An 11,726-nucleotide genomic window follows, 5' to 3' on the forward strand; every position below is an offset into this window, starting at 1 on the left:
TGGGAACACAGTGGTATTGTGTGTGTGTGTGTGTGTGTGTGTGTGTGTGTGTGTGTGTGTGTGAAGCTGTCTGTTCTATTCTCACCTGACTGTTGCTCATTTGCAGACCTACTCCCGCACGACAGAAAAATGTTGTATATCCATCTACAATGAAAAATAAATTATTATATTTTATTATTATTATTATTATTATTATTATTATTATTAATGTTTAGCTTTTTAGCCTTTATAATCAACAATACGGTTGGTTATACATCAAGTCAGCCCCTGGAAATTAATTTCATTTCAAATCATTTAACTAACCAGCTAATATTCATTAAGAATATAGACAAAACATGTATTAATGTAATTGTCTATTGGCAATATGTTTAATCTGTTCTATATTTATTTCTATTTATTAAAAATAACACCATTATCAATCAATTATTATCAATTATCAAATCAATTACTTAAAAAAAAAAAAAAAATCACAGATCCCTTTACTCTTACTCTAATATATGTATCATGATACACTAATGATTCATTATTACTTAATACAAAACCATATTTAATAATACAAAACAAAATAACTCCACATGATGTTTCTCTCTCTGTGACATTTAGTGCTTTCAGACAATGATGTGTGTCTTTAATCATTTCTGTGAATGGCTGCATAATGTAATGCCGAAATACACAATAATATGTTTTGAATTTTGAAAAGTAAATTAAAATAAATCATGATCGTTTTCTAAAGTATGTTTTCATGGGTGTTAATCGCTTCATTTTTGTTGGAAGAAAAAACAACTGTCACACCGTGATAAAGGCTGAAGGTGAACGCAGCGAAGACGTACTGGTATTGGATGCGAGAACACACACACACACACACACACACACACACCACACGCACACACACACGCGCACACGCACACACACACACACACACACACACACACACACACACACACACACACACACACACACACACACACACACACACACACACACACACACACCTTGTACTCTCTGATGTTCGCTCTGCTCGGCGCCCCTGTGGATTGAAAAACGCGCTGAATCCGTGCAGACTCAGATCAGGGGAGGAGCCGGAACTTGATGCAGCTTGCCACCGTCTCAAATGAGTTTTTAAAGGGGACTGAAGCGATCACTAATTAATTAATCAAATAATTTTTTAGGGGGGCTGGGCATAAGTTTAGGCTGAAGCCCCCCTAAAAAGGGCCTAGCGACGCCCCTGGTGTATAGTGTGCCTTTGTGTTATAATTAAAAAAACGGCAAGAGGAGGAGGCGACAATTATGATGTTTATTACTGGAAGTGTTGCTCTGCAAACCTTATGTGCCTTAATTTAAATAATTTATTTTCTTACACGATGTGTAACGTTGTTTAATTTAGGGAGTAACTCTGCAGTCCATAATTATTATATGTTCAGTTGAATTTGGCATGTTGTATATTGTTGTAATTAATGTGCAGCAAAGTAAGTAATCTTTGAATAGAGATATCGTGTACTACTGCATTCCTAAGTTTGTATTTACTTAGTAATAATCATTTATTATAACACTGTATTCAAGTCATACATAACAAAACTATAATTTAATTGTGATTGTGTTTGTTTTATTGTATACTTTTTAGGCATGTAATAATTCTTTGTTATTTATATAGAGTTTACATTTGTACTGATTTATGTCTGTATCTCTATTTCAGAACCACACACATATACTTTGAAACTTTATTTCAATAAACACCTAAACGGAACATCTCGTCTGCATTCTCTGTGTGGTCACAACCTTCCAAAGACCAGTCAAATTATACAGTCCATAACAATCACCAAAACAACGTAAATTATTAATTCCTCAACGAAACACTATAGTATTTACAATTATGGTCTATTAATTAACCAAAATAAAATGAAATATGTTACATTTAAAATGCATTCCAACAAAAATTCCAGTCAGTATAATCAAAGCTTGATTTGCATGTCGACCATTTACAGTAGGCTATTATTTAAAGAGATCGAAATGAAAGGAAAAGATGAATATAAACGAATATAGTATAAAAATATAAACAATAATAATAATAATAATAATAATAATAATAATATACAAATATTACGGGGACAAGACGATCAGTTAATGGACAAAACAAGGATAAAATATTTTTCAGTCAAATGGAAACACCCATATACGCAGCAATCATCTTTAATTGAAGAAATGTGTGACAGCATCAGGTGTTTTATTTATTTCTTTATTTCAATGAATGTAATCGATTAATCAGGGCCGGGTTTCCCAATAACGATTGATCTTATGCTCAATAACGTTTTCTAGAGTTATTTCACGATCGTTTATTATTGTTTCAGTGCGTTTCCCAAAAATACACTTAACACAGTTGCACGTAGCTGTCCTTTAAGTGCTGCTTATGAGTCGCTGTCCGTTTATCAAGTGCTGAAATGTCCGCATGACTCTTCATTGTAGCACACGATCGTTTATTGACTTTAACCTAATGCTGCGCTCCAGACAGACAACATGGATATAATAACTATAATACGATACAATATTATAATATATTATAGTGTATAATATTATACTTTAACATAATAATATATAGGCTAATATACTTATGTTAGGTAAAAAAATGTTAGCCTGAATGTTAGTTCTTAACCTATTCTTTAACCACTCTCTTAACCTTATGGCACGATTTTGTCTGACTCCGAAGCGCGTTTTTACTGCAGATCACACGTCGAGGACGCGCGTTTTGATGCACAAAGTATGTAATATGTAAAAATGTGGGTAAGAAAGCGGGTTAGGTACAATATTTTCTTTTTTTGCGGTCCGAGTTGCGGGGGTTAGTTGAGAACGGTCGGGTGCGGGTTATTAATACATTGACCCGCGCGTCACTGGCGGGAAACTAGACGCGGCAGACGCGAATTTGACGCTCTATTCGCATTTGGTGTGAACGCAGCATGAGAGATGAATCATAAAGAGAAGCGGTTCAAACGAGTCATTTGTTCGTGAATCATCGCATTCAGACTGAAAAGCTGCATTCTCAAACCTGGTAAATGAGATTTATTATTATTATTTATTTCGCGTTGGAGAACAATCTTAGCAAAATGCCGAAATAAACGCAGTTATAGTTTAAAAACTGCTTTTACAAAGGTGAAGATTAATGTATATTTCTTAGATAATTAGCGAATCAGAGAAAACAAACGGTTGTTGGGAAAACATTCCGTTTCCGTGGCAACTTTGGAACGACAGCGTCACGCGCCACCGCTTTATGACGTCAGACTCCGTATAAAAGGCCTCGCAGAATCTTTGTAGTTGAGTGATATTCGAAGCAGAGACTCGAGTCTGAGTGAAAGTCTTTGTATTACAGTCTGTATAGATCGAGATCTGCTGAGATTGTACAGAGTGTATCAGATCGAGTTTAAACTGAGATTATTGGATACAGACAGTTTGATAACTGTGCATTAAGAACAGATCTGTCAGTATGATAACTCCAGACACAGTGTCTATAGTGGCGAGAGAGGTGCGTCTGGAGGTTTATCTCAACGGTGTCTTCTACACCGGAGACAGTTGCTTTGCATTAGATGGTAAAGATGTGCAGCTGGAGCTGGAGATCACCGATGCCATCTACGACCTTCTCGGCTTCAGCGGTAATCAAGAGATAGATGTGAAGCTGCAGGTCATGACGGATGACCACATCTCCGTCAGTTCCTGCAGTCCAGGAGAGATGCACGTACAGCTGGAGACTGACGAGAATGAGCACATGTCGGTGTGTGAGGTCAAAGATCTGCAGCTGGAGATGAACAGGAACAGCATCTCGGAGCTGAAGAGCCCTGAGCCGGTGTCTGAAGATGAGAGCGATCCAGTCCCAGCAGGAGCTTCAGGAGAACAAGCCCTGGATGATGAGGAGAACCGCTCAACAGGTGTCTTCTTCATCTTTATTCATGTTTCTCACACTGTTTTATGATGCTGGAAGACAAAGACGTAATACTGTTTTACTATTTCAATGAGTTACTCTTCCACATCCCCTGAAACCCTTATTTCCAAGAGTAACACCTCCTTGAGATTTCAAGCTGCATCCTCCAAATTTGGCAGAAACCTTCAGACTGATCTGAATTATGATGCTTTATCTTTTCAAACTGATCCGACTTACAGAATTCCTTTAGTCGACTTCAAAATACTGATTGATTTCCATTAGGGGGTGAAAACTTTTGCATTGATTTAATTTTGTGATATTGAACTTCAGATGTGAATAAGTTTATCTTATCTATCTATCTATCTATCTATCTATCTATCTATCTATCTATCTATCTATCTATCTATCTATCTATCTATCTAAAACCAATTGGAAAACAGGTAGCAGAGGACTTAGAAGTGTTTTTTAAAGGTCTAAAGGTTTTTAAAGGTCTAATTGGGTTTGAAATGTTTGGTTTCTTAGAAGTAATATTTTCTGAGTAAAACCTTCCAACTTCAAGTTTTTAAAAGTTCTTTAAAACTTTCAGACAAGGCTTTGGTCAAGTTTGTCATTACGCTCTACTTATGTAGTATCTCTTCTTTCTCCAGAACTCACCACTGGGCAGATGACCAAGAACATTAGTGCAGTCTTCCAGGGATTTTGTGCAGCTTTCCAGGGAAAAATGGCGAACCCTGTTGGGGAAGCTGAAGTGGATCTGATTGGTCCAGATGGATCATATGTCCCAGATCCAAGTGTTCATGAGCCAGAATCTGAAACGTATCTGGTTGATTCTGAGCAATCGTGTTTCACTGAAACTGATCTGGTTGCTCCTCCAGAACCTAAACTGGATCCGGTTGATCCAGAGGAATCATGCGTCAGCCCGGAAGGTGAAGAGATGCAAATAGAAATGTCATCTTACAATCTGAACTAATCATTCATGTTTAATCTGGTTTGAGATGGTTCTAATGCCGCATTGTTGGTTTTTCTTCTTTTATCAGAAAATACCAGCACGATGAAGAATAAGAAAGTCCATGGCTTCGTCATGACCAAGAGAACGGAATATGCTACAGTGAGGAACATAAAGAAAATCAGCACTTTCCTCCAGAACGACAGGCCGAAGCATGTTGGAGTCTCAGCGCGGCCAGATCTGGAGCTGAACGTTCCTGATCCAGAACCTGGAGAGAATCCGGATGATCCTCCTGAAGATGATTGGGATCTGGCTCCTCCACAGGAATCATGTGCACCAGCTGCAAGCGTTCCTGAGCCGGAATCTAAAGTGACATCTGAGCTTTCAATGTTGGAAAACTACGTCCCTCTAAACGTGTTCCAACTGGAGGATCGTTTGGAGAAATACACACCTCTCAAACAAAGACACGTGACTAACGTCTGGCCCAGGGTCTTCATCGGAGATGAGTGAGTCTACAACACAACTCTATTTCTCTTATTGTTCTGTCATTTATTCTGCTTGGTACGTCCTCTGTAAGAAAGACTAACCCAGGCCGTTGTGTTCTTGTGCAGAGAGATGGCCACCGACCGAGATGCTCTGCAGGAGATGTGCATCACTCACATCCTCAACGCTGCAGCACCAAAGAAGCATCTTAAATACTACTTAGGACGTTTTAATGATGAAGACATGGTAGGAACGGTCAATACAGGGTCCAGATATTACAGAGGCTTGCACATCAATTATTACGGCTTGCCTACAGCAGACAGACACTGTTCTGACATCAGCAAGTGCTTCATACCAGCTGCCAAATTCATTGACAAGGCCCTGGAGAAGCGAGCAAGTGAGCTGAGAAACACACACAGCATTTCTCATCTATTAGAGTCCTAGAGTCTAGAAATGAAGTGTTTGACCGTCTGACTGTGTTTCTCTCCTCAGGTAAGGTGCTGATTTGCTGCAAGCAGGGTGTGGAGCACTCGGTGACTCTGTTTCTGGCGTATCTGATGATCTGTCATGACATGATGGTGGAGGAGGCCATCGATCACGTCATGAAGGAGAGACGCATCAGACCCTCCAGAGACGTCCTGAAGAAGCTGATGCTCCTCAACGCTGACCTGGTGCTGCAGAGAAAACTGAAACTGCAGGACATCAGAACCGGCCGAAAGAGGAACAAGTGGCAGCTTAAAAAAAGGAGAGCGCTGATATAAAAATAATAAAAATGTGCACAGATGAAAAAACATAACAGCAAGAGCTGTCCTGGTAATGAGCTGCTAGTACTTTTATTCATTTATTAGTTATTTTATGTGTTCATATAGTGCAGAAGAACAAGTGCACAGATAGAAAAAAAAGTGTATATAAATAGAAATGTGAGCAAAATAAAAATAATCATTCAGAAGTAAAATCAAACTTTTGCACATAGTTGAATAAAATATTAAAATGAATGGAGCTGCCAGTGCTTTTGTGTATTTAATTCTTATAGTGCAGATGAATAAGTGCACAGATAGTTAAACAGTTCAAATCAAACTTTTGCACACAGTTATATTAAATATTACAAATATTTCATTTCACAAACACTCAAAAAAATGTATTGTTTGTTTTACACAGATATGTTTTGTTAAAACAACACAAATATATTTAGTTTTCCACCAAAACACAATTGTATTGTGCTTAATCAACTTAAACTGTTTTATTTTAAATTCATCATTAAAAAAAAACAGAAGTGACAGCTGAAAGTCGTTGGATGAGGTTGGACAGAGAACAATCACAAGGGTTGTGTATTTGTTGTGCAGCTTTTAGATCGTCTCCTATTGCTGCTTTGCAGGTTGAGACTGGAGAACTTCTGATGCGGTTAAGGAGAGTTAAGCTAATGTCTGCGTACTGGGTCAATCTCCAGGGTCATAGCTGTGTTGAAGGATTGTTGGGAACATCAGAAGTCTAACTACTATAGCTTTGGGTGGATTGTAGATAATAAAGCCCAGAATGTAGGCCTGACACAATTTAAGTTCAGTTCGACTGTACCATGTTCATCTATACCTCCATGGTTGTTTATTATGCCAGTAGTGGACTTGCAGCTACAACTGGCATTGAAAAAGGAAAGTAACGGTACCCCAGAATGGCTTGTTGTTCAAAATTATTTTGAGCAGTTTAAAGAACACCTTGTACTGTATACCGATGGGTCTAAAGATCCCAACAATGGCAGAACAGGAGCGACAGTGAGTATTCCACAATATAACATCACAATTAAAAGAAGAACTTCTGATTATCTTGCAGTGTATACTGTTGAACTCACTGCCATTGCTTTAGCTCTTAATTGGTTGGTTATGAATTATATTGGGGGCATAAACAGAGCTGTAGTTGCCTCAGACAGTCAAGCTGCATTATTGAGCATAAAAACAGGAAAGTCATGCAGACTAGATCTAATATACAAAATTTACCATATATTGTTCCAGCTGCATAGTAAAGGTGTTTATGTTCAGTGTGTTTGGGTCCCTGCCCATGTAGGTATTGATGGAAATGAACAGGTGGATATTCTAGCTAAACAGGCCTTGAAATCGGATGAGGTTAACATCAATGTCTCTCTATGCAAAGCTGAAGGGAAATCTATTATTCAGGAAAAAGTGATTGGGATGTGGCAAGAGCAGTGGGATAATAATGACACTGGCAGACATCTTTACTGTGTGCAAAGAAATGTGTGAGGGGGAAGATCTAGGGATGGAAGTAGGAGAGAAGAGGCAGTGCTGACACGTTTAAGAATTGGCCATTCAGGTCTCAATAGATCTTTACTCCGTAAAGAGAAACATCAGACAGGAGGTTGTGATTATTGCGGTCAGCCAGAAACAGTTGAACATGCCCTAATAGAGTGTAATAATTATACGGAAGAGCGTAGTTGTTTAACATCAGTCCTATATAAAGAAGGGAAAGCGCTTACTTTAGTTAATTTATTAGGAGATGTATCTAAAACTGTTAAAAATCAAGTTATGAGGTTTCTCAAAAATACGGGGTTGTTCTACCGTATTTAATATGTACATATTTATATAATAAGTATGCGCATAGGTGAATAATTCCCTCTGACTATTCTCGACGACCACACTCCTGTCTGGTAGATGGCGGTAAATGCACCTTAAGTTGGTCTGCCAACCGCCAGTTAAACTCTAAAAGAAGAAGAAGAAGAACCGGAAGTGAGGATTTCCAACGCATTTGATGACGGGGCGGAGGAGAGCAAGAGGTACTAGTCAGGTAAGAAAATCTAAAGTTTTTCTTGTGTTAAGTCGAAATCTTTAATTTCTCTTAGAGTTTCTGTTTTGGGGTGCTTTTGTTTTGTAGTCTAGTATTGTGTAATCGGTTTATTGCACTGTTAATAGATGATTTTGAGCGGTTGGGAGATGTGAAAGGGCACTGCTCTTTGTAATGTATTTACTTTAGTATATATATACACTAGGGCTGAAACAGTTAGTCGACATTATCGACAACGTCGACGATAAAAAAATTGTCGGCAAATGTTTTTGAGTAACATTAGTGGTTTGATCTCATATCTGCCTAATGCGAAAGCCTGCAATAATGCAGTTTGACCAGTGTGGCGCTGTAGCGCAAGATTGTAATACACTCTCCTGATTCAATTCAAAAGAAGAAGATAGCACTTCAGTTTGAGCAAACCGAGCCGATCCGAACCTTGGATGAATATGTAAATATATAGTGCACGCCTTCCTCTCAATAACTGCATAAACACAACAAAAACTGACCGCGATGTAAAAGCTCCTAAGAACACATTTGATTACAGCGATGTGGATGTTTGCAGGAACTCTGAGGTTCTCCAGGCACAACAGTAAAGAAAAGTCCAGTCACTTTATTTATATAACAGTCCTTTATGCAATAGATAGCTTTTAAATATTACACATGAAAATACAGAGTCAGTGTCGCTAGAATTATAACTTGATTTTATTCAACAAATGTTTGCTTTTCTGCAGATCAACAAAAAAATAACTATAAAATTAAAGCTGCAAGCAGCATTTTACCGGGGTTCAAGCACATTAAGGCCTCTGAGGTGGTCAGAGCCAACCTGGATGTATGGATGACAGTTAAACACATCCAAAATGGAGAACAGGCTAACAGACAGACACGCACACTGAAAGTAAATGATTAGACTAATATATGTATACTCTATAAGCATATGCACAAACACACACACACACACACACACACACACACAAAGACACACAAAGATACACATATACATGCACAAACATTTTGTGGCAGATATAGGTGTTTGATAAGAAGTGATAGGTGACAATAAGCTTATTGCAAGTCTTCTCTTTTTTTAGAGTTTAGATGTCATTTTCAGATTAAACTGTAATCATAATGTGGCAAAATTGTTAAAACTGATACATCTGTATGAACAAAATGGAAAACATCAATTCAATGAGATACAAAATGTTATAACAGTTAATTTATTAATGTTTTGGCATGAATTCATAAAAACAGTACTAGCTGAAAGAGCCCATTAGTGGTCTTCCGCTGCCATCTAGTGGTTATAAATTGCATTTACTCAAACAACACTGTGTTTTTAAACATAACTGTTAAAGTGTTGTTGTTGGGTTTTTTTGCCCTATCTCTCTTAAATGTTGCATGCTTGTTTAGAATGAAATTATGCATTACTTTACACAGTTTTGATAATTTGTGGGATTTCTGTTTGTATTAATAGGTCTTTGTGCCTCTGGGGTGGTCTCGGCCAACCAGGATGTATGGATGACATTTAAATACATCCAAAAGACAGACACACACACACTGAAATTAAATGATTAAACTAGTTTTTAAGAGTTTAGATGTCATTCAGGTTTCACTGTAATCACAATGTGGCAAAATTGTAAAAAATGATGTGTCTGTATGAACAAAATGGAAAACATTGATTCAATAAGATGTAACATGTTATAACAGTTAATTTATTAATGTTTTGGCATGAATTCATGAATCCTTTCTACAGTACTGTTCATTTTAACTGAATGAGCCCATTAGTGGTCTTCCGCTGCCATCTAGTGGTTATAAATTGCATTTACTGAAACAACACTGTGTTTCTAAACATAACTGTTATAGTGTTGTTATTTTTTTTTTTTTTTTGCCCAATCTCTCTTAAATTTTGCATGCTTGTTTAGAATGAAATCATGCATTATTTTACACAGTTTTGATCATTTGTGGGATTTCTGTTTGTATTAATAGGCCTTTGTGTACACTATGCAAATAACATAATATAAAATTACTGGTTTATAGTTGTCTAAATGCAATTGTTCAACATGTTTTTGATAATTATTGACCTTCAGAGTCTAGAGAATTGTACTTCAGTGGTTTTATTGATTTTCATCTTATACCCGATCACTAGTTTGCCAAAGTACCTTTTTAAAATAATCTTGAATGTTTAATTAACAGCTTTATTGACAACGTTGGTCCCAGAGGCAAAGTTGTTCAGAATGAGGATATTTATCAAATGATATAAAGATTTAGTGTTTTTGAGTGAATATATGAGCATTTACAAACAATTTGAGGCCATTTACCATATAAATCTTGTGTTTTGAGACCTTTTCTACTGTTATAGCGCCACCTATGGTCTGATCTCCATGAAACTTTGCATGCTTGTTAAGAGTCACCTGTTACATGATTTCACCAAGGCTCATAAAGTTTTGAGTTTCCGTTTAGGTTTTATAGGCTTTGGGGTATGTTTGGCCACACCCCTTTTTCTAAATTACCCCTTTACAGCTGACCAAAGGACAAAATTCAACATTTTTTTAATAATTATTGATCTAGAGAGTCCACAGAATATTACTGCAGTGGTTTGGTTCCGATCGGACAAAAAACCTAGGACTAGTTCGCAAAAGTAGGTTTTTAACATATTTGTGAATAACAATTGAATGATTTGATTGACAGCAATGGTTCTTGAGGCAAAGTTGTGCATTATGAGGAGATCTATCAAATGATATGCATACTGTGTTGATATGTGAAACACCACGTGATTACAGAGCCATAAAACTCGTTAGCGCCAACTAGTGGCCGATTTCTTTCAAAATTCTTACAGACCTTAAGGTTCATGAGTCGAACGTACCCAGCGAGTTTCGTTCCGATCAACATCCGTTAACCCTTTCAAATAGGTGCTTAAAATTGTTTGGCCAATGGCGGCCATGTTTTTTTTAGATATGCAAATGTCCTCATATGTACTTGTGCCCCTTCAGACCGAGACATTGCATACCAATTTTCAAGTCGATCGAGGCAACAGTTGCCTAGTTATAGCCATTTATGTGTTTTTTCTATCTTATAGCGCCCCCAAGTGGCAGAGATGCGCAATATTTTTGATTTGACCAAAGATTGAGCTTATACATATGTATACCGAGTTTGGTGAAGATATCTCATTCCGTTCAAGAGTTATAGTTAAAATAGCATTTGGCTAACGTTAGCATAGACGCTTTTTGGTGTACTGTTTCGCGTATGAATTGAAATTTCAACTTTTTTTTGATAATTATTGATATTGAGTGTCCAGGGAATATTTATGAAGTGGTTTGGTTCTGATTGGTTGAAAATCCTAGGACTAGTTCGCAAAAGTAGGTTTCGGATTTAGCTCGATTTTGCGAGAAAACGGTGCGTCGTAGACCCCAAAAAGGCGCCGTGCACTTTTGTTCGGGCTAACCCAAGGATTGCAACAATGCCATGTTTTTGAGTCTATGGCTAACGGTTTACACTTTACGGCCAAAATTGTCCAAAATTTTTGTTTTTTGCGCTGTAGCGCCCCCGTTAGGCCGATTGGGCCGGTTCTTTGTATCTGAGTAGCGAGCAAGACTACTACCATCTGACCAAGTTTCA

The 11,726-nt window shown here is 37.5% G+C and overlaps 1 protein-coding gene across 1 annotated transcript; it reads left to right on the forward strand.

The window, feature by feature from the left end:
- Nucleotides 1-3,253: 3,253 nt before the first annotated feature.
- LOC113041668 (uncharacterized) lies at nucleotides 3,254-6,411 on the forward strand. Its single transcript, XM_026200321.1, has 5 exons — nucleotides 3,254-3,911; nucleotides 4,552-4,830; nucleotides 4,942-5,356; nucleotides 5,462-5,730; nucleotides 5,826-6,411. The coding sequence occupies exons 1-5, from the start codon at nucleotides 3,473-3,475 to the stop codon at nucleotides 6,092-6,094; spliced, it is 1,671 nt and encodes a 556-aa protein (XP_026056106.1). The 5' UTR covers nucleotides 3,254-3,472; the 3' UTR covers nucleotides 6,095-6,411.
- Nucleotides 6,412-11,726: the final 5,315 nt, after the last annotated feature.

Source organism: Carassius auratus, chromosome 23, assembly GCF_003368295.1.
Source record: "Carassius auratus strain Wakin chromosome 23, ASM336829v1, whole genome shotgun sequence".
Taxonomy (NCBI): domain Eukaryota; kingdom Metazoa; phylum Chordata; class Actinopteri; order Cypriniformes; family Cyprinidae; genus Carassius; species Carassius auratus.